Genomic DNA, 24,237 nt, shown 5'->3' with positions numbered 1-24,237 from the left:
AAAGACAAGCAAATCAATTTTGCCTTTGGTTTTGGATCCTTCAATGACCTGATAGATAGTAAATGTAGGGAATTCAAGTTTAGAATGGCACACACATGTCAAAGTGAATTGTTGTTAAGCTCTATGTGTGAATCAGAGAAAGCCATATTACATGGAGATGCAATGTGGTGCTTTCACTTTTATTAAGCATTGGGGGGACTAATCCGGAGCAAAAAAAAATGCTAAACGTTCTTAGTAAAGTAAATTGTTATTATTGATTTCATCCCACAAATCCAAATTACAAGGAATTGGTACATGTAGCTGCATTGACTGTAACATACTAGAGACGAGAGAGCATGGCCAATGATATTTGATAATGATCGGCCATGCCCAAGAAATTGTTAGTAAATATTGACAAAAAAAATGTAGTAGTGAAATTCTCCAATACTTCTGATTGATTTTTATCACAATATTCTCATATTGATTGATTTTTATCACAATATTCTCATATTGATTGATTTAGTTATATCACAGTATTCCCATTTTGATTGATTTAGTTAAAGCTTGACCAATGATATTTAATAAGCTTGTCAAAAAAATTATTCAATTCCCTTATACTTTAAAGATGTTACAACTTTGATACCAAATGTAGGTTTTAAACCTGTACAAAAATTACCTACAAACTAATTCTTCAAACAAAAAAATAAACAATGGCGAGAACAGAAAACAAATATACACAAAGATTTTCCCCTGGATCCCAAAATTGGGACTACCAGAATGATTTTTCATTATGTTCCTTTCAATGTTACAATAGATATATATACATGTCGAAGCATTCATAAACCTGAATCCATTAACCCTGGATTAGAACGTAATTGTAGTTCCCTTGACGGGATCTACAAAATACCATGGGCAAAAACCCATCATGCCCAAAACCATGTCCAAAACCCATCCACAAAACCATGGGTAGTTCCGTCCCCTTCCTTGGGTCCGTCAACTATTATTGGGTCGACATAAATAAAATAAGAAAATATCGGGTTGCTGCCTCGGACCCCGTGCAAGGAGGCTACCAGCTAGTCGTGGAAAGAATATAACACACACCCAACATAGTCGAAGCGCAATCGACGTCTGAATCGCTGGGCAGCAACACCGGTTGCGATGACGAGGTTGAGGGTTCGATCCCTAAACACAATAGGCTCTTGAGAGATTTTGGTAGAGTCATCAATTGCTACAACATTGGGGGCAACGACCACCTCTTTGGCCTCTTCTCTGATACCTGTGTTGCCTATGAGCTTGTCTTGGTTGACGGGTCTCTAATCAGGGCCACTGTTGACGTTGAGTGCTCTAACCTCTTCCATGCGGTGCCCTAGTCCCATGGCTCCACCGACTTGCTTGTTGGAGCCGAGTTCTAACTCACTCCCGTCAAGGAATAGATGGACGTCACTTACAGTCCTATCACCGACAACCTAGACGACATCCCCAGCCATTACTTGGGATTTCGTGACATTACTGTATCCCCATACACAAGAAATGATTTTAATCTCATATATAAAAAAATGAGTTTAACCCAACTCAACTAGACTCTAATGAATTGATCCGCTTATAATTATTCTTAGAAAAGACAAGCATTATTATGATGCACTCTCACAACATTCATGCCATTATAAGAGCATAATACTAGTCTTCTTAGAGGTTAAAGAGGCAAAGATCTCACCAAATTCCCATGACCAAAGGAGGTGAACACCTGAATTTTTTATTATGTTTTCCTCGTTTGAATAAGTTTAAACGTGACTAAAACATTTCCCTCTCGCGTGCTAAAACTGGTGGACTTTTTTCACCATTGGAATTTTTTTTTTTTTAACTCAAACGGGTATGATTTTATTTATTTGGTGAGAAACTTAGAATTACACCATGGCAGCCAATACTGCAATTCTTCTGTTTCTGGTTCTAACACTTTCTTTTGAGCTATTACAAAATACCATTTCCTCAAGCATTACAGGGATGAAATGAGCTTTCATCGTTTGTGAGAATTTGGCCTTTCCCGAGGGTACACCCTTTGTTCACCATCAGATCTGCTTCTTTGTTCAGATTTCTGAGAAAGTGGAGGAATTTGTAGGAGTCGAAATCGAGGAGAACTCTCTTCAGCCTATTTAGTGTTTTGTTGAGGCTTGCATTAGTGAACAGATTTCCCGTGTTTAATTTTTTAATTATGATCTCTGAATCTCCAAAAGCTTGGAATTCTTTGTCTCCTCTGTCCCTGGCTATTTGACAAGTTTTGAGGAGGCCTAGAATCTCCGCTTGATTGTTGGTTTTCTGCCCGATGCCCCAACAAAAACTATCCCTTCTTGTTCCGTCCGGGGCGTAGAGGACCCCTCCAGCTCCTGCTGCCCCAGGATTTCCTTTAGAGGCTCCATCGAAGAATATTGTTGTAAGTTTTTGCTTTCTCCACCATTCTTGGAAGTTTTCTTCAGAGTCTCTTTTGCGCCAGGCCTGGTTTCCTGCTTGAGGGACTGCTAGCTGCTTCCGTGGTTGAGGGTGGAGGGGACCCAACCACCTCTATTCTTCCGGGAGGAGCAATGGATCACCTGTAAAGTTTTGTTGTTGCACTGCTTCTAGGAGTAAAGACTTAGCTTTTGCCACTACTGAGAGAGGTGTGTGCGCCTTTTCATTAAATATCAGATCATTCCTGGACAGCCAAATCTGCCAGCACACGAATTTGGGTATGGCGTTCCAGACTTTCCTCCATATGGATTTGATGGGAATTTTGTTGGGATAACAATGATTCCATGAATCGAATATTTCAGCTACTGAGTTGTGAGAAGGAACTGTGATTTGTAGCTCATGGAGGGAGAGTCCCCATACTTCTTTTGCAAACTTACATTCTATGAAGAGATGCTTGGCAGTTTCTAAGCTGCTTCTGCACATCTCACATCTGTGCGGACCTGCAATGTTTTTTTTCATCAAATTATCTCCGGTTAGAAGCTTATCATGGGCCAGTGTCCAGAAGAAGAAATTTACCTTAGGCAGAGCGAACGGTTCCCAAACTTTCTTCCAAAACTCCGGTGTTCTGCTGCTGTTCCTGTTTGGTTGGATGGCGTTGTACGCTTCTACTGTAGTGTAAGTTCCAGAATGCCCCCATCCCCAACTGTCTTTCGATTTTCTGTTTACTGGGGCCACATCTTCCAGCATTTCTTCGAGGATATGTTTCTGCTGTTGTAGTCGATCAGGAACTCCGAAGAAGTCCCATCCCTGCCAATCTCCATGCCTATCCCATTTGGATAAATCGAACACGCTGGTGACCCCTGCGCGTTCCAGCCAGTCTTTTATCCCAGCGATTTCTTCTGTCTCCGAGAGCGGATTTCGATCCATAATTCGGTCAAACCACAGATTTGTGTGTTTGCCATTACCTGGAATTTTATACGCCTTTCCTTTGAAGAGATTTAAACTTCTGTTGCAGAGTTTCCAGACTTGAGTGCTGTTGAGAATTTGGCTTACCTGTAGGTTCCTGAGCGGCACATTATGAGCGTATTTGGATTTCAGCGTTATGCTAACAGGGTGCTTTGGATACTTAAAAAGTTTCCATAGAATTTTCCCTCCCATCGCCAAATTTACAAGAGCTGGGTCGCGGATTTGTAATCCTCCTTCCGGAATTGATCGTTTCACCATCTCCCATTTGACTAGATGAATTTTTTGCTGGTTTCCTTTCCCCCCTTTGCCAGAGGAAGTCGCGCAGGATTCTAGATATTTGCTCTGTCACTCTCTTTGGGGCAAGAAGAAAGGCTGCTCGATAGATAGGGAGAGACGATAACACAGATTTAATCAGAATTACCTTGCCTCCTTTTGTGAGCCAGTGTCCACCCCAAGAAGCGATTTTTGACTTAATTTCGTCGATGATTTCAGTCCACAATGACCTCTTATTGGTCCCAATTATGATGGGGAGGCCAAGATATTTTATCATCTCCCATTGGGCATGGCCGTTGAAGCCCAGAATGTTGGCTATGCCTATGAGTTCTTGCTGCCCAATGTTCCATCCATATACTTCACTTTTCCTTTCGTTGATGGAGGCGCCCGATACCCTGCAGTAGCATTTTAGAACAGAATCAAAGGGTTTAGCTATTCGAGCAGATGCCCCTCCCAGGAGCAGAGAGTCGTCCGTGAAAAAAGCATGGTTCAGAGCTGGGGAGCTGATAGAAGGTTTGAGGCCTGGAAGGGAGCCTGAGGATTTTTCGAAGGATAGCTTTCTGCTGAGGGAATATGCCATCAGTATGTACAGGAAGGGAGAGAGCGGGCATCCCTACCTAAGACCTCTCTGGGCTTGGAAAAAGGAGGTGGGGCGACCATTGATAAGGGGGGCGATCCAGGGATTATGAGTGCAGGCAATGATGAGATTGACAAAATGGGAGGAGAAGCCGAAGGAGTGGAGGACTTTGTACAGGAAGGAACGGTTGACTCGGTCGAACGCATTAGCCATGTCACGCTTTATCAGCATTTCTTTTTCCTTTCGCTGATTGCTTGAGTGTATTGTCTCCTGGACTTGGATGACATTGTCTATGATGTGCCTGCCTTCTACAAAGCCCCCTTGGTTGGTTGAAATCAGCCTGTTAAGCAGCGGTTTCATCCTGATGGCTAGGAGCTTAGCTAGAATTTTATATGATGCGTTGCAAAGCGATATTGGCATGAATCTGGCAAAGGTTTCGGGATTGGTTTCCTTGGGAATAAGAGCGAGGTAGGTGGAATTGGTTCCTCCTCCTACCTTGGCTTTTTTCATGAAACCTTTTATCATCTTTAATAGATCTTCTTTGATGATATCCCAACAAGTCTTATAAAAATGTATGGTGAATCCGTCAAGCCCAGGGGCCTTGTCCGAATCCATAAACCAAATGACTTTGATGATCTCTTCTTCCGTGATGGGTTGGGTGAGAGCTGAGTTGTCTTCAGGGCTGACCAGAAGAGGGATGTTTGAGAGGAGATCTGCAATATCTTCCTCGCTGCCTTGATTACCTGCGGTGTACAAACTTTTATAATGACTTTCAGCTGCCTCTTTTATTTGACTGAAGCCTTTGCATGTCTGCCCTTCTGCTGTTGTGATTTCAGAAATGTGGTTCCTGGAGAGTCTTGCTCTATATTGGCGGTGGAAGAAGGAGGTGTTCCGGTCACCAGCTTTCAGCCACAGGCTTCGAGATTTTATTTTCCAATGCTCTTCCTCTGTTCTGAAGGATCGAAATGCTGAGCATTGAATTTTAACTTCTTTATCGAGCAGGGATGGGGTTATCTCTCTGCTTTCCATTTCAGTTTGCAATGCCTCTAATGACTGCACTATTTCTTTTCTTTGGCTGGAAGGATTTGGGGCAAGCTTCCTTATCCATTCCTTCAAGGCTAACTTTGTAGCTTTGAGCTTCTGTTCCCACACATAGCTGGAGGACCCAGTGACAGGTTTGACCCATGCTGTTTTCACTGTATCTATGAATCCATTCCTTTCTATCCAGAGGGGACTGAATCGAAAGGGGACTGGGCCCAGGTCTTCTTCGTCTTCCAGAATGAGCTGGACTGGTTTGTGATCTGAGGTCAGCTTGGGGAGGATTTTAGTGGTAATAATTTTATTGTTCATCATCAGAGTGCCTTGTACTAGGAATCGATCCAGGCGGGCCGCGATATGATCTTCCCCCACTCTGTTGTTGGTCCATGTATAGTGCCCTTTTATCGGAGTGAAATCTAGTAGATCCCACTGCTGTATAAGGTCTTCCACCAGGGGAAGCATGGGATCTCTATTGTTGGTTCCTCCCCTTTTTTCTTTGGGTTTTAAGACGATATTTAGATCCCCAGCAAGGATGATGTTGTTTGGGGATCGCTGCTCTAGAAATGCAAAGAGGGAATTCCAGCAGTCTCTCTTTTCAGAATAAAGAACAGGTACATAGAGATTGAAAAGGGAAATGGTCAACTTACTTGTGCAGTGCGTTAGTTCCGTGTAGATCCAGTGCTGAGTCTCATGGGATTTGTTCAGCAGGAAGAGGTCTTTTGCCCATAGAGTTGCAAGCTCTCCGGATGTGCCTCTTGAGCTGACTGCTCTTCCTGTGCTTTTCTTCCATTTCTTCTTGCTGATGTCTAGAAGGGCTTTCCCCTCTATCTTGGTCTCTTGGAGCATGAGGATGTCTGAGGGTTCTGTTTTGAGTAGGTCCTTGACCGCTTCTGCTTTCGAGGGATTACCTAGACCTCTACAGTTCCAAGAGACGAGGCGCATTATTTACCAGGGGTGGGTTGAGAGCCTCCCTTAGGGGGCCTATTCCTGGAGTTTCTCCCAATAGACATCTCTATTGTGGGCTGACTTCCTTGTGTTTTAAGCCTTTCCGCATCCTCTTCCCTTATTTCTCTGTGAAATTTCCTGCCAACTTTTCTTGTGGGCTGCTCGAAGGTTTCATCCTCCGATGAGCCAGAGCTGTCCACTGGTTTTTTCCTAGTAACATCTGCATATGAGGGATTAGAAGGGCTTCCTTGAGAAGTTTCCAGATGTGCCATTTCCCCGTCTTCTTTGTTGGTGATGGGAGGAGCTGTCTGTTCCAGGTCTTCAGTAACTGTTGTAACTGGGATCAATGTTGCACGAAGCGGGAGCGAAGCGGAAGCGCGAAGCGGAAGCGCGGAGCGCGGAAGCGTCATTTTCCAAAAATCTAGGAAGCGAAGCGTCCGCGGAAGCGTCTGCTATATATATATATTTTTTTATATTTTTTTGCATTTATACTCAAAAAAAACATCCCAAATACCAAATTAATTGTAGAAGACATGAAAACATGCATATTTTTGCATAAATCAAGATAGATATGGCATCCATGATTCCATTGTAGTTACTAGTATGTACAACAATCATCTATATTCTAGCTATTACAAACATACATCAGTATCAATTTGATACTGCTTGATGCCTATAAAATTTCATAGGACAAGCTCAAGCAAGAGAAGGAATGCAATCACAAGGAAAGTTATCAAGTTTCTATCAAGCAAGGGACTGTTAGAATTCAAGTTTGGGAATATGTCAGAGCTGGGCTCAATTGCTCATGAAGGCCACAAATCAAATTTGAAAATGCAAACCATGATTGCAAAGTCCTCCTTCAGCGTTTAATGGAAGCAGCCAGCAAGGAGGCTTGGAGAGCTAATTCAAGACTATTTAGGGCAGCATCTCACTTGCTAGATCAGGCCACAAGTCAAGAAGTATTGATGCTTTTTCTGTGCTATTTTGTGGAGGGTTTGTCTCTGTTTACAAGGCTGCAGAAAGGTGCTGCTACAGCTGTATGAGGAGGAGGATTTGAGAGCGCCAAGAGGCCTAGAAGGGACCCACTGCCCTAGCTGCAGTCATCTCAAGCAACAGCACAGGTAAAGGGGGGTGGTTCCTTGTCATCGAAGGAGATTCTCATTCTTCTCTAGGCCACAAAGAAGGGTTGTTTCTACAGCAGCTTGGGGGGTCTGTTTTGAGGGGGTGAAGGCCTAGTTAAGGTCCTCTACCCAAGCCACAGTCATCCTGAGGATCGGTGCAGTTATAACCAAGTATATTTTCATGTATATGAAGACCTAGACCTTGCTGTAGCAAAACCGTGAATTGTAGGAGGCTTGAGGAGGAACCTTAAGCCCCACCAGCAGTACATTGAATACCTAGTAGATCAGCATAGGTGGAAGCATAGTTGGACATAAGATCACAGTGATTTGAAGCAAGGTAAGGGCAACAAACTACATTAGCAAGAATTGCAGACTTTACAAGGAAGTCTCTCAGATCTACTCTCACAGTGTATTGATAATTTGATACTGCACCTCTGGAATAATTGGACGTTCGTTATATGGCTATGCTCTTGCTCCTGGTATGATTTACCAATAGTGTCATATGATCATTGGCATATGCTTCAGTATGATTCTTTGCATTATGACATTTGTTCATGACATCAATTCAATATGGACATGTCACTTGCTTCAGTCATATATATGTTATCGTTTCTCATATAGATCAATATTGGTATGGCTTCCCAATATTGGCAATGATGGGTATAAACCTATAAGCAGAGACTTCTTCATTCTTATATGCACTTAGCATTATGTATGGATATCACTGCTCAAATAGCTTGAGTATGGTATTGCTATGTTCTAATTACAGCAGTATATGCATGACCTCAACTTCAACAGTTGTATATATTTATGTGTGTGTGTGTGTATCAATCTCACAAATATGTATGGCATCCCTATGTATGATGGTACAGTATATGAATATATAGAAGTGCATCCATCAGTTCAGTAGATGATTGCGCTTCCGGTTGCGCCACGCAACCCGCCCTTTTTCAATGTATATTCATTGAGTTGACATTGTATTCAGAGCAGTAAGACCGTATATTCAGGCTACAATGCTCAAGTTATATGGTATTAGGAATCCTATATGAGAATGATGTCATATTGGTGGGTTGCGTCCAGGTTGCGTCCAGGTTGCGTCAAGGTTGCGTCCAGGGATGCGCGATTCCGGGGGGCCGCAACCTCAAATGGCAGGAATCGTTTTTTTAACCCGGAATCGCGCCACCTCAAAAACGGATCCGCGCTTCCACTGGGGATTCCGGATCGATTCGCTCCGATCCGCGATTCTGCCTTTGGATCCGGGGGGGGGGCGATTCCTGCAACACTGACTGGGATGCTCTGTCTGCTTTCTTTGCCCTTTGGGTTCTTTTCTTGGGTGGGATTGGAGCTGCTTGGTGCCTCTTTCTGAATACCTTTCCCGCTGCCTTTTTTGTGGTTGGTGGTTTTTTGGATTAGGTTCCATTGCTCACCATTTTGTTGATCTGGTTGTTCTTCCACCTTTTTCTTGCAGTGTTTGGCGACATGTCCGTAACCGTGGCAGTGTCTGCACTTAAAGAGAAGTTGTTCATAGTCCAGCTCTTGTACATGTGTCCATCCTGTGACTGTAAGATTGATGGCTTCCGGCAGGCCCTCCTCCAGATCTACTTCGACGCAAATGCGGGCACATGAATATTGATCTTTTCTTACGGCTTGATCTATGTATTTTCCTAATCCATTGCCAATGATCTGGAGAGACTTTTGATTCCAACAGTTGATGATATCTTCAACTAGATGCCTTCTTTGAAACCCATGAAGCAAGTCAATATAATAATTTTCATTTATTTACATCTCTTTACATAAAATCATAATAACATGTCAATATAAAGACCGAACCTAGTTACAACTTTCAACACTCCCTCTTAACTAGGGAGGTATTCATAATGGTACCTTGGACATTCTCAATCTAAAGAATTTCTCTTAAGAAGAATTCGAATTTGTAACTCATTTGTATAGCATCATACCAACCAGAATTCATAGCAAGGCCTTGACTAACAACTCTATCCATAGAGCAAAATGCTAGCAAGACAAATGATATATAGACATCCTCATCATCGTCTCTCTCAGAACATAACCCACCTGGGTCCTCTCAGGACATGTTCAATGAGAACTATTCCTTTCTTGGACTCCCCAATGCCCAAAAGAATATCGGTCCTCCACGACTACTCTTCCATGGAATTCCCTAACTCATCCCACCAGAGCATTGGATGCCAAATGATTACACAATCCTTCATTTTGTCTTCTCAGATGAAGCACAGAATAACATGTTTATCGCTCCCGCTTATACCAAGAGATTTTAATCCTTTGATGTACCCATTCCTATCACAGAGGAATGTACCTAAGCTTACGACTTAGAAACTTCTTCTCAAGCTCCCTCTTAACAGGGACCTATAGAACACTTAGCTGCATGAAGAGCTCCTTTCTTCGATGTCATGAATTTCTTTTAAGGAGTCTTCAACTTTCGGGAACTTTTGTATATATAGGACACAGATCATCCTCACTTTTGTCCATGAGTTAGTTATGTCCCTAACTCATCATAAAGTGATCCATCAAATTTTCCATCTATCTTTGCTTTATGTTATTTTGCTTTCATGCCATATTTCCAGAAGAACATTACATCCTTCCATATGGTCTACTTGGAAGTGATTCACAGATCTTCCCTTTTACAGTTCAACATAAGCCCAGCCAAATGTTAGTTCAAAATAATCAATGTACACTTCAAATTAGAATTACCTTTGTAATGATCTTTCACCATGACATCTTCCTGTAAGTATCGACATCCTACAGATTGACACATCTTCCACATATATTCAGTGTCAAGGGTCTCTATCTTTTTTTTTATTTCTTCCGAGAGATATTCTAGTCAAATCTTCTTAGACTTTGAATGCCTTCTATCATCGTTGTATCTTATCACGATCTCTTCCTTTCTTTTCACACACTTTATTCCCATAAGCTTTCAATCTTGATTGTAGTTAGCTTCCTTATGTTGCATATATTATGTTGATTTCATCTAGTGTGACTTATGCTCTTCTGCAATACCTAGGAGGAGGAGATCCTTTCTTCTAGATCATATTGTAACCATATTATAATTTTCATAATAATCCATGTGAACATACCTCATTTTTCTTTTGGTCATCCAAACTTCGTGTTGTAGCTTCATCCGAAAGGACTTTATCATTCAGACCTTCTTTCCTTGTTGTGTCATCATACTAATCCTTGAATCCCACAAATTGGAATTCCTTAATGAAAAACTTTTGCTTCCTTTCTCTATCGATGGGTCCTTCAGAGAAACTTGAGGATATTTTTATGTCCTCAACCAGCAAATGTTTTCTTCTATGATGATCCCAGTGGATGATGATCTTTTTCCTTTTATAAATACTCATGAGGTTTCCTAAGAGCTTCCTAATTAGTAGGATTTGGACCAAACATACTTTCTTCCTATGTCACAAGCTCTTTACTTCTAATGTTTATACGTTATTTTTCTAATGAGATGCATCATATCTAATTTTAAACTACATCAAGACCATAATTTACAAGTGAAAAGTACATTCTTGAGAAGAATATCATCTCAATCATAGTAGAGATCTTTTACTTCTTCATTCTTAGGCTTCTTGGACTCAGGTTCTTGCACTTCTTCAGTAATGTGTGCTCCTCTATTCCTCTTGTCCTTACCACGATTAGGACAATCTCTTTTGTAGTGTCCAAGCTCCTGACATCCAAAGCACCTTATCTTATCCATGTTTTTTTCCCTTGAGGAACCAAACTTTCCAAATTTTCCCTTTCTTCTTGTCATTGTAGCATATGCTTGATTATGTTCGCTTGGTCCGACATCAACTTTTGCTTTTAGTCTGGTTTCTTCGATCTTACATAGTGACCATAAATCTTGAAATGGAGTAGTTTCTTTCTTTCCATATAAGCTTGAAGTGAAGTTGCCCCATTCTTCCAGTGGTGCATTTAGCACCACTGTGGTCATCTCTCTGTCAGACATAACTTCTCCTAGCTCTTGTAGTTGATCTCAAATTTATGACATCCTCATGAAGTATGAGGCTATTCCATCTTCCTTGGATATCTTTAGCTTGTAGAGTTCTTGCCTTAAGGAGATTTACTTCTCCTGAGGTACTTACAAAAAACAACCCTACTAGTTTGTCATATATAACTTTTGCAATTTCTAATTTTGATACACATGGAATTAGAGAGTCATTTATAGATTCTATAAGAATCCTTTGAGCTCTTACTTCTCCTTTCATGTATTTAGCATGAGCTTGAGTATCCTCTTTTGGAGGTTGGGTTATTGATCCCTTAATGTGAACCATGACCTCATTTTCAATAAGATTGAGGTCAACACTTTTCTTCCATGCAAGGAAGTTTGCAGCCCCAACTAGTTTATTGCTTTCATTGCAAAAAGATATTTTGATATTATCGGATATAGTCATGGACTTACTTGTTAAATTGTTGCTTGCTTCCTCCTCCTTCTTGATGTTGATGAATGGCCATTTTAATGAGAGAGAGCTTGATTTTTTATGATCTAAAGTGCTTCTAGGGTTTTACTTTCTCTTCCTACTTCCTTCTTATGATGTAGGTCTTGGACTTGTTGATAACCTTTGACTTGCTTTGATTCCCCTTTTGAAGTTTGATTTGCATGTCAGCTTGCTTTGTCTGCCCTTTCTTGTCTTTAGCACCTTAGCTCTGATACCATGTTGAGAAATCTAGGGCATTCAATGTTAACAATTTCTCTGCTTGATAACTGCTTGTGATATGCTAGTTCTTCAATTACGTATCATATTTCACTTCATTAGTCTATTAGTGTGTTCTTTTTTATCAAGACAATTATCAAGATTCAAAATAAAGACAAGTGACACAAAATATAGGCTCTTCTAGCCAGGGGCCAAAACCTCTCACCTCTAGAGAGGAAAACCAGATAAAATTCTTCGTCTAAATCTTCAATTGATAAGTACCAAGACCATGACACTGACTCTTGACTCTTAGTATCCTCTTTCCAGAACCTTGTCACCATCCTAGTCTTCCGTGTCCTTCCTTCGCTTGCTTCTTCTACAGAAAATCGGTCTCTACTTCTTATGGTGTACCTTCACAATTGCCCTAGAGAATCTCGATCTCTAATTCTTCTAGAGAAACTCAGTCTCTACTTCACTATTCCAGAGGATTCTTTCCTTCGCTATCCCAGAAGAAACTTATTCATTGCCTCCTAAAAGATTCCTTCTTCGCTACCCCAGAGGAATCTACTTCGTTGTCCTAAAAGAATTTGCTGCCCCAGAAGAATCTACTTTGATGTTCCAAAAGATTTTGCTGCCCCAAAAGAATCTACTTCGTTGTCCCAAAAAATTATGCTTCGATTTACCCAGAAGATTCTTCCTTCAATACCCTAGAAGAGTGTCATTTTTACCCTAGAGAAAACCCTTTCTTACTGCCTCCTTTTTCGCACTTCTTCGCTGGAATTGAGTTCGAACTTGATGCTTAGAATGAAGGCTGAGTTCCACTACTTATACCCCTCTTGTCTGGGTCTTTAGGCCAACTTGATAGCTAGATGTAGGTCCACTTGTTCATGCAACTTCTTTAATGTTTGTAGGCCGACTTGAAGAGGTTTGGTGACAAGTTCTTTCAAGGATACTTTACATAGACAATATACCTTTTACATAGTGTAACATGACTTCATTACATGACAATGACTCTTATATTTCATGACTAGATGACAAATAAATCCTAAAGACTCTCAATGGGAGTCTTGACTCAAAAACAAAATCCTTGCTCATGAAACCCATGAAGCAATTCAATATAATAATTTTCATTTATTTACATCTCTTTACATAAAATCATAATTACATGTCATTATGAAGACCAAACCTAGTTACAACTTTCAACACTATTTGGGAGATCATTGATAACAGATGGAACAATCAACTCCTTCATCCTATACATGCAATTGGGTATTTCATCAACCCAAAGTACCATTATAAAGCTAAGTTATGAAAAGATCATATTGGGGAGGTCAGAGATGGGTTACGAGTGCTTTCAGCGCATGGTATCTAATGAGTCGCAGCAATTGGAAATGCATCATCTCACTGCTTTCTCTAGGGCCACAAGCACATTTGGCAAAAATCTAACAAAGATTGCAAGAGATGTGGATCAACCAAGTAAGCAATTCGAAATTTATTTATTTATTTTTGTAAAGTTCAATTGTTTAAAATTGAAGTTGTAATTTGTATTTCGTAAATTGTTCAAACTTATTATAAATTGTTGAACAATGAACTAACTCTAGTCTTTGTCTTTGTAGCATATTGGTGGGAGTCATTTGGAAGCCACTGCACTCAACTGCAACAATTTGCAATTAGAGTTCTCACCCAAACTTGCAGTGCTTCTATGTGTGAGCACAATTGGTCTATTTTTGAATGGATTCACACGAAGAAGAGAAATCGCTTGGAACAAAAACAATTGAATACTCTTGTCTTTGTGCAATACAACCTTCGACTAAGGCACAACCAGTTGTTGAATAAAAGACCTAATACAAATCCCATTATATTGGATGATATTGATCCAACTTCATAATGGGTGAAGGAGACTCATCCAGTTGAGTTTGATGTTGATTTCGATATTGATACCATAGAGTTGGGGGGTGTTGATCCCAATGCAGATCTGGTAGTCGAACCAATAGCTAGAGGAAGCAAACCACCAAGACCAAGCATGACACATTGCATTAGTGAGGAAAGCAGTGGTTTTGCAGCTCAACCAACTCGTGCTTCTAGTTTTGCTAAGCCTAGTACTACTATGGAGGTTGGAAAGGAGTGTGAGGATTCCTCAGACTCTAAAGCCAAGTGATTTTTATGTAGCTACTACCGATGATCCCATGTCTAGTAGTGGTGATGAGTTTAATGAGCGATAAATTTTATCAATGATTTGTACTTTGTACTTGTAGCAACCTAGTGGCCTAGTAGCTTGAGTTTTAGCGTTGTTTTCAGACTCTAGATGTCATTCAAAGCCTCATTGGTTATATATTTTGTTGATGATATCATAGATATGTATTGCACTCAGTGCCATTTTGACAAATGCACCCTTAATTGGCATATACATGATAAAAATTTCCATGTTTTGTCTCTAATGGTTTTGAATCATGGTTTGTAATTTTAAAAATAAGTTTTTCCATTAAAAAAAATATTTTATGTATTTTTTTCAATTCTAGTTTATTGTATCCAGTTTGATTCGGTTTTGGTTCAAATCACAGTTAGATAGGCGACTAGTTCGATGTCCGGCTCCGGATTTTTTGAACTATGGTTCAAACTAGATTGGTTAACCTCTCTACATTGGGGTCATTATAGTGAGAAAAAGTAGGAAAACTTTGATTTAAACCATAATCATTTATCCAATGTCAAAGGGATGAATTGTGGGATTTATAGCAGTTGGGAAACTCAAAGGAATAGGTCACGATAAGATCATTTGCCTCTCAAGACCTCCTGGTATGAGTAAAACTAGCATTGGTAAATCAATTGCCCATGCTTTAAATAAAAAAAAATGCAGATTTTCAATGGGAGGTTTGGTTGGTGTTGCTGAAATAAAGGGACATCGATGAACCTATGTTGGTGTTATGCCTGGAAAAATGTTGCACTGCCTTAAACCTGTTGCAAATGTGGTAGAGATAATTCCTAACCCATTATTGGATCACATGGAAATTATTAGTCTTGTGGGTTACATCACTAAGGAAATGATGCACATTGCCTGTGATTAATGGGAACGAGCAACTTTAGAGTCTTGTGGTGTCAAGCCTGAACAGGTTGAAATAACTGATGCAACACTTCTTGCACTAATAAAATCATATTGTCGTGAGGCATGGGTGAGGAATCTTCAAAACACAAAATATTTATCATCGGATTGCTTACAATTTTTACTAATGGCAACAGTTTGAAGCAAGATTCCAAGGATTTAGACAATGAGGACTAGGACGTTGAGGAGAAAAATGGTATTTTCACTGATCAAGGAATTGATGAAGCACCATCATCATCAAAAGTGTTTGAAGATGAACCATCAGAGCCAGCAGAGCCTTCTATCAATTCCAGTGATGAGGTAACAGCTTCTGATGCTGAGAAAGTGGAACTTGACCACTCGTATGAGAAGGTTATAATTGATGCAACAAATATAGTTGATTATGTGGGAAAACCAATTTTTCATGGTAAAAAATTCTATGAACAAACACCTAATGGTGTTGTGATGGGTCTTGCATGGGCAGCAATGGGTGGTTCAACGCTTTACAAAGAAACCACTTGTATAGAGCAAGGTGAAGGTAAAGGTGCACTGCAATTGACCAAGAAGCTTGGAGGTGTCATGAGAAAAAGTACTTTGATAGCCCATACCATAGCCAAAGTTATCCTATAGGAGAAAGAACCAAATAACTAATTCCTTGCAAATTCTAGGCTTCATTTGCATATACCAACTGGAACAATGCCAAAAGATGGACCTAGTGTTGGTTGCACTATGATCACATCAATGCTTTCTATGACAACAAAGGAACTTGTGAAGAAGGATGAAATTTGGGTTGTCTTAATTTGAATTTCACTTATTGCTCATGAGAATAAAGATAAAGAGATTGGTGAAAGATCGAAATTCATCAAAGACACTAGTAATGAACACTGGGCAACTTATGGTCAATATGGTTATAAGAAACATGAATTTCAAGGAGCCATCAGAATGGATGAACATCTACCTGGTTTGATTTCTAATATCCAAGAAAGAGAACAAAGTCGACAACAATAGAGCTTGTCATTGCTTGAGGACAAGCAATGTCGAGAAGGGGGAAGGGGGGAGGGAGGGGTTTGTGATGTTCCCAAAGGGATTAATAGGCCCAAGTGACAAAGAAGCCTAACGATTCCCGATAAATGGGAAAACTCCATAATACCCAATGTTTAGGCAAGTTTGGAGCAAGGAGCAAAAAAGCCCAAAGTCCGGGTTTGGTATCAACCTTACTCAGTTAAATAAAAAGAAAACCCACCTCAAGGAAATCTATAAATATAAAAGGATTAGAATCACTTGAGGCATCGTTGGATTGGATTATGTCTTTGTTTTCTTTAAGCCTGAGGCTCAGAGGGTTTTAAGACCCCATTTCTCCTTAGACTAGTTTTGAAGGAGGTGATCCCACCCTACCTAGTCACCCTTTTCCTTATTCTACCACAGCTAATTTCTTGCAATAATCGGTATGATTTTGGAAATTTGAAAGGTATTTGTTCAGCTGGAAGGCTTGGTCTAGGGTTCTGTGGACTATTGGTTTAGCACAATTTTGGTCTACTGTAATATTGGATCTGCGTCTCGCTGAAAGCAATTGACCAAGGAAGGATTTGGCACCACTTTGGCCCGCAAAGGGAGTTCTATCTGCAACATAGGAAAACAGGTTTGATTTAAGAAAGCGAAGGTGCATTCAAAAACAAGGGCCAGGGCTGCAAGCCAAATCCTGGCCGTAGTGACAGTGTAAGGAGGCTATTCACTTAGGAGCCTAGTCTCTGCAACAGAAGACAACAACGTAACCCTTATCAGGACATGCTAAGCAACAGAAAAGAATTTATAAACAAGTAGTTTAATAGTACGATAATTACCTGTGCAAGATTCTGAGCACCATACAGTTCTAGAAGTGAATTTCAAAAGTCACTTGGGTGAATGAAATAGCACAGTAGAATCGAATAATTTGAATACTAGTTTACTCAATATCAGCATTGCAATCTGGTAATTTTGGGAGTAGATACATCTACTATTGTTTTGGGGCAGTCAACCCTAGTTCTATTGTGGGTTTATAATCATCTTGCTGAGAAAACTTGTTATTCATGCATGCAATGGAAGTGTTTATTATTGTATGAATGTGATTGTTGTTAAATGATTTTTTGTTCTGATTGATGTGGCAAAACCTTAGTCTAGAGTAGACACCCTAAAGGCAAAAATTACCCTAGGATATTACAAAAACCATCTTGAATTTTAAAATTGGCAATGAAGCTGCTATTGACGAAATATGGTACAGGAACAAGTCCTATATGTTAAATTAATAAGCAGAGAGTGACTTACTTTGCTCTATTTAATTCCACACAAAAGAAAATAAAGAAAAGAAAAGGAGAGAGCGACTTCCTTTGCTTTATTTAATTCCACACACAAAAAAAGTACTGAGCAAGAGTTAAAACTAATACCAATTCCTTTTCTTTTGCTTCTGCGAGACGGATTAGATCCTTCATGGCCAACTTTGAATAGTCAAGATCAGCTTCAGGGATGTCAAGTAGATATTTTTCAACTGTTACAAAAAGAAAAGAAAAGAAAAAAACTTTTTAGAAGAAAAAACAAAAACAAAAACAAAAAAAAAATTATTCAAACAATAGGGAACATTGAAATGGTAAGTTATGTTTTGAAAGATACCAAAAAAATTAAAACTTATAAATACTTATAAATAGAAAAATTGTTCACCAACCCACATGACTTACCTCGCCTACAATGTCTTGTTGTGCTCCGAGAAAACGTCTTCTTTGTAGCTTCCAAAGACTTCCCACTTTTTGATGTTCCCTTTTTTGACTGTGTTTTTTTATTTTTATCGTTTTCATTTAGTTTTTGATGCTTCAAGGGTTGCCCAACATCACATGCACCTTTATTTGAATCGCCAAATTCTGAAACTTCTGTTGAAAGCATTGTTTTCCGTTTGCGGCATTTGGATTGATTGTTAGTTTTTCCACCTAAATCATTTAGAGGAATTACTCCTGCAAAGAGAGTTTTGTGTTGGGAACAAAAGAATTTTCTGTGTCTTCCATAATTTCCTCAGAATCTCTCATTTTCTGGCCAATCAAAAGAATTGATAATGAGTTAACAATCCAAAACGTTCTCCACGTTTCCAAAAAGACCAGACCGGTGGCTAATGGCTTACCAAAAATTTCGAGAAACCCTTGGAAAAATCGTTGCAGTCGTGACCTTAAGGATCTCAGAACCCCAACCTGCGAACGGAAGGAGGGAATCTAAGCAAGAAAGGGGTTTCTGTTACTCTACGAAAAAACTTACTTTGCAACCTTTAAAAAAATCCGAACTCTGTGTTCATCCTTGCCCTATAACAATGACAGGGCCTTTAAAAGTATCAGTTCGGCAAATTTTAAGGAAAGAACAATACCTGCGGTGAAAAGACTCCTCGGGCCAATGAGCAGAACTCCAGAATGCAAATGCCGCGAAAGGGCGAGGAGGGTGGTAGGAGAAGGTAAGGTCCGGCGGTTACACTAGCGATTGCACCATTGGTGCAAAGTACATCGATATAATTGTTAAATTGAAAAAAATGTGTAGTTTGATTTTATGATCATTCAAATTATATTGATATATTAAATTTTAAATTTTAGCGGTTGTTTTTTTTTAAAGAATTTTTTAATTTTATTGATGGTTTTTTTTAATATTTAATATATTTTTAATGTGTATTTTGATAGCAGTAACTATTTTAATATAGAATTGATAAAAAATTAAAACCATAAATAAAATATTTCAATGTTCAAGTAATATGAAACCATTTTTATAATTAAAATATTTCAATATTTTATATGAGAAAAATATACAAGTCTTTAAATGTTTAACATTAACTTAATACTTAATTTATGACAAATTAAAATAGAAATTTCTACATGATAAATTGAAAAAAATTACTCATAATAAACTTACACTAATTGTATTTTGAATCTCATCCTAGCAAAAAAATAATTATCCAAGATAACCACCTTATGTTGCTCATGAATTATCCTTCTAATTGATACCTACTATGTATATTTGCACATGATGGTGACCAATAAATAAATTTTAATTTCACATCTCCAAATAAAATCATAACTAGATATTATAACCACCTTATGTTGCTCATGATTTATCCTTCTAATTGATACCTACCATGTATATTTGCACATGATGGTGACCAGTAATAAATAAATGTTAATTTCACATCTCCAAATAAAATCGTAACTAGATATTTCTCAAACTCTGGAAATTTATTCTCATAATGCTACTAGGTTTAAACCTTGGAGAGATGTGGAGAAACTCCCCTGCCAAAAGCCATAACACAATTCTCTTCACTAGTGCAATTTTGTTACGTTTTAATCCTTGCTTATTGCCTCATTGATAAAATTTTGTTACGTTTTAATCCTTGCTTAGTGCCTCGTTGATTAAATGGTGGACATCATCTGGATGGCTCGAGAAAAACTGTTATGCTTAAATCTGTCTATTTTCGTCCACGAGATAGAAAGATTCTCTCAACCACAAAATCTATATGAGTACGTAAACTGGTTAAACATGATTGACTACTGGACATATTCTCAATGTTTAGTTTGCATTTTTTTAATAGTATGTACTTACTGTGAGAAAACCCACATGCTCATGTTTCAAATAGGGTTGAATAATCTTGACAAAAGCTACTTTGAAATCTAAAATTTTGACAATTTTTTCTTCAGTGATCTGAAATAGACCTGGTATCACACGTCAATAGTCTGTCTAATTTGATTTGTTTATAATCATGGACCAATTTAAAAGGTTATGTTTGACATTATGTTTAGATATCCTGCAACAAGCTACAGAGGTTTGTTGGAGTATTTCAAGGATTGAACATCTTCTGATGTAAAATGATTATTAAGCGTATAGACAATCCAAGAAATATGACATTTTCTATCATTATGGAAGTCATACTCATGGATATGCAAATTGAAGTCATCAAAATGTCACAAAGTGGGATATCTCCATTTCCCTCCATCAAAAGTATCTACAACTCTAATGATCCATGGGAAACATCTATACACTTGATTAATCTACATTAGAAGATGTACAGATGTTTGTTTGGAGCATTTCAAGCACTTAATATGTTCTTATGTAGATTGATCAAGTTGTAGGTTTTTTTTTTCTCCGTAAATGCTAATTCTATTAAAGAAAGATAAAAATATGTACAAGAGGTTAGAACCTCTGAGGAGGCCGCGGCCATTCCTCTACCAAAAACTCATAGACCTTACAGCTTAGGCTTGATGCCGAGTTTACAGAACATACTACAAAATTCTTGGTTCGGACACTGACATAGTTAAAAAGATTACCCAGTTTGAGTTCATCATGCCCTGTATTGACCACAAAAATTGAGAAGCAACTAATAGAACCAAATCTATAACAAAAAACAGAGACTAGAATGACATTGGTCCCTCTCCGTAGCCAGAGAATAGACCAGACAGAGACATCTACCCTCAGAATTAACAACACATGCCCAAAATTTCTTAGACCACCCGGCAGAGAGGAAACTGTTTTAATCTGCATGCTTTGATGGGTCTGGCATTTCCGCTTCCGCTTGACTGGTAGAAGCAACCCATGTCACAAATCCATTGTCATCATAAACAGGTTCACCCCCATCAGGAGTGGTCAGCAAATTTAAAACACCACCTGCCCACTGAGTCGGGCCGCAAGGCACAATATCATTTTGAGCCGAATCCACAGGATTTTGTGGCACTTCCGAGACATGGCCACCTTCTTGCTGGTTATCTGCCTGGAACACCATCCCTGTCAGGTCCCCGAGAAGCACGCTGTCTTCCTGAGACTGAGAGGTGGTCGTGTTAGCCGAGCTAACCTGATTACTATCTTCCTCAGCGAGAACTATGGTGAGGCTTGCGGTCAAAATGGGTATATTAAGCCAGCTTTGGAAAGTGAATCTGGCTGTCTGGAATGAACTGTTCGGAATGGGCCTGGCTTGATCCGACATCCGATAAAATTGGACCGATACAGAGAAGATTAGCATGGCCCCTGCGCAAGGATGACACGCAAAAATCGAGAAATGGTCCAAATTTTTTACCCAGATGCGGGTGATATCACGTCAAATTAATGGCAAGCTGCATACCAATGGCAGCTGGCAGAGCGGACAGCAGGTGGATTGTTCGCCGAGGACGCGTTGCAGGTGGGCAACAGTGCTTAAGGGTATGTGAATTCATTTCTGGGCAGTCTCGAATGCTGGTTCTGCAGGACGGAGTTAATGCAGGCATGAATGATAGGCAGAAAATTTGTTATAATGCCATGGATCGGTTCATCACACCTGGTATAGTTATTGGAGCGATTCATAATGCGGCAGAGCTGTCTCAGAACCTCTTTCGAGTGCTCCGAATTTGGCTATCAGCGTGGATTGGTAAACTTCTTGAAGCTGTTTGCGTTCCTCAGGTAATTGATCTTCTCTGTTTCAATCTTTCTGCCAATCAATTTGTGTTTGTAAGGATGCCACGACGCCGAGGTGTTCCTCGCAAAGGTAGTCACACAGGGAATAGAGGCCAACCTTCGCGCCCTGTCCCTCAAAATGTCATTCCTATTGCCTCTTCGTCTCCTTCTTCTCCGCCTCCTGATCAAGTTGTAGGTTACAGAGGTCTATTTGGAGTATTTCAAGGATTAAACATCTTTTAACGTTGACTAATTAAGTCTATAGACATTTTCTGTGGATCATTAGAGTTGCATATACTTTTGATGGTGGGGAATAGAGATATCCCACTTTGTGACATGTTGATGACTTCAATATGGACATCCCCGAGTTTGACTTATGTATTGGGAAAGTTGATAGAAAATGTCTATTTCTTGGATTCTCACTCTATACAAAGAAAAGGCATTGAAAACTATAATTTTTTGACATAAAGTGTCTCTCATGATATAATGTATGTTTAATGATTCATCAGAGAACCTGGGAAGCCTAGTGTTGAAGAAATTCAAATTTGTATATTGTTATCGTTGATAATTTTGAGTCAAGAATTCCAACAAATCCAACTTTGCATGAACTAATAGAAAGCAAAATGAACTATGAAATACATACAAATATCTTACTGCCATCCAAGTTATTCCTTCGCAATTGACATCCTGCCCAACAACAATCAGGACATTATTGATAAAGCAAACAATGTTATCACATGCCCTTACCTGTTTCACCCCAAGTCCACGGGAAAAAACATCAGGAGGATGCTTTTGCCATTTTGGTGGTGGTTCCCCATGAATGCTTGAGCAATTTTTTCTTGTTTCTTTCTTCTATGTTTTTTGCCACATTCATCATGGAGAGGATAGATTAAGATGGGTAAGAGAAAATTTTGATTTAGAGCAAATATATTAACTCCATTTCGATGAATTCATGAGGTAACACAAACCCGAAATATGTATTTGTCGTCAGAAGGCATTATTATAATTGTTATCTGGAACTCCCAACAACATCTTTGAGATAACTAAACTACATCTTTAGGCAAATGTTTTGGTCTATTGCATGGGAATTTGTGATCTTATAACAACTCATAAAACAATAGACTCAATTTGTGGCCTCGTAAATAAGAGCAATTCAATTACAGGAATATTCAATATGCCACTATAGAAGGATCGATCGAGACTCATATAATCCTCTTAGCTACAACAAACATAATAACATGTGCCTTGAATTACCAATTTAACATTTTTGCATATGCAAAGCAAAAAGGATAGGAAAGACACGTGAAATTTCTTGCAAAATGTGAGTTGTTACAAGCCTAAATAAGTTGATAACTCAACTATTGTTTTAGCTTGAAAAATATGGCATCCATTAAACTTAAGTTGTTTGTCCCAATAACAAGGCTTACAAATACATCAAATTCAAATAGAAATATGTTTTGAGATATGCTATGAAGACATGTACTTATTGTAGTTTTTGGTAAATTTCTCAAAACAATTTTGAAGACGAATAACTGCCATTTTTCGTGGCCTTTCAATTATTGTCATTTTTGCCCATTTTTTCGTAGACACATAAAACCTTTGCCTTTTTACTATTGCCAGTTTTTCTCATTCCTCTGTGATAATCACACAAAACTTTGTCAACCAAAATTCAAAAAATGGTAAGTTTGATGTTTTTTTAATCAATATCACAATATAACTTACAAAAAAATATAGTTTGAATATATTATACCTGTTTATACAATAGAACGAACAAATCTTCTTTTTAAAGGGCACACTTCAAGAAATGAACTTGTATTTTGAATTGTATTGGAAAACTAGGAGAGTACAATGCAACCCCCTGCACCAGGGGTATGAGGTTTTCTTAGTGTAGATTTCCACAGACAAAACAACAAACTCCTCTACAAACTCTTCGCTCTTGGGAAGTTTTTGAAGAATCTTCCATCTCTTTGGAATAATTAACAACCACAATATAAGAAGGAGAAGAAGCAAGTAATGAAAAATCAGAATCCACAGTCATCGCTTGAGCCTTAGTGTTTTCATCCATAAGGGATTGTAGAGTTATGGGTATTGGGGGAGTCAAATGATCAATAGTTTTAGAATTCTAATAAAATGAATCAATGTGTTGTTTAAAACACCAGTGCTTTCTTTGCTTGTAAATTTGGAAACTTCACTTTTTGTATCCTAAATCTATGACAGGTAAGTGCAAACCAATATCAGCGTTGCCAACAAAGTGATTTGAAAAAGCAAAATCAATATTGCCTTTACCATTTATAAATCCTAAATGTAGAGGAAAGACAAGCAAATCAATTTTGCCTTTGGTTTTGGATCCTTCAATGACCTGGTAGATAGTAAATGTAGGGAATTCAAGTTTAGAATGGCACACACATGTCAAAGTGAATTGTTGTTAAGCTCTATGTGTGAATCAGAGAAAGCCATATTACATGGAGATGCAATGTGGTGCTTTCACTTTTATTAAGCATTGGGGGGACTAATCCGGAGCAAAAAAAAAATGCTAAACGTTCTTAGTAAAGTAAATTGTTATTATTGATTTCATCCCACAAATCCAAATTACAAGGAATTGGTACATGTAGCTGCATTGACTGTAACATACTAGAGACGAGAGAGCATGGCCAATGATATTTGATAATGATCGGCCATGCCTAAGAAATTGTTAGTAAATATTGACAAAAAAATGTAGTAGTGAAATTCTCCAATACT

The 24,237-nt window shown here is 38.8% G+C and overlaps 1 protein-coding gene, 1 non-coding gene and 1 pseudogene across 2 annotated transcripts in view; 2 read left to right on the top strand and 1 right to left on the bottom strand.

The window, feature by feature from the left end:
* LOC149219580 (lon protease homolog 1, mitochondrial-like) overlaps nt 1-15,888 on the top strand; it is a 47,252-nt pseudogene extending 31,364 nt beyond the window's left edge.
* LOC149219579 (uncharacterized) overlaps nt 1-18,598 on the bottom strand; it is a 280,841-nt gene extending 262,243 nt beyond the window's left edge. The window contains exons 1-4 of the mRNA XM_089382627.1: nt 18,464-18,598; nt 18,227-18,293; nt 17,793-18,137; nt 17,505-17,605 (exon numbers count right to left, since the gene is read on the bottom strand). Of these exons, the coding sequence (XP_089238753.1) occupies nt 17,505-17,605; nt 17,793-17,994 (303 nt within the window). The 5' untranslated portion in view covers nt 17,995-18,137; nt 18,227-18,293; nt 18,464-18,598. The remainder of the gene's footprint in view (nt 1-17,504; nt 17,606-17,792; nt 18,138-18,226; nt 18,294-18,463) is intronic.
* Nucleotides 18,599-21,036: 2,438 nt separating this feature from the next.
* On the top strand, nt 21,037-21,142 carry LOC149219578 (U6 spliceosomal RNA). The gene has a single exon (XR_016249777.1). It is a non-coding gene; the product is annotated as a U6 spliceosomal RNA (small nuclear RNA).
* Nucleotides 21,143-24,237: the final 3,095 nt, after the last annotated feature.

The sequence above is a fragment of the Pinus tabuliformis genome, chromosome Q (assembly GCF_031772625.1).
Source record: "Pinus tabuliformis cultivar Carrire ecotype Pingquan chromosome Q, CPIR1, whole genome shotgun sequence".
NCBI lineage: Eukaryota > Viridiplantae > Streptophyta > Pinopsida > Pinales > Pinaceae > Pinus > Pinus tabuliformis.
Note: the sequence above shows the minus strand (reverse complement) of the source record. Positions and strands in the feature narration are given on the sequence as shown.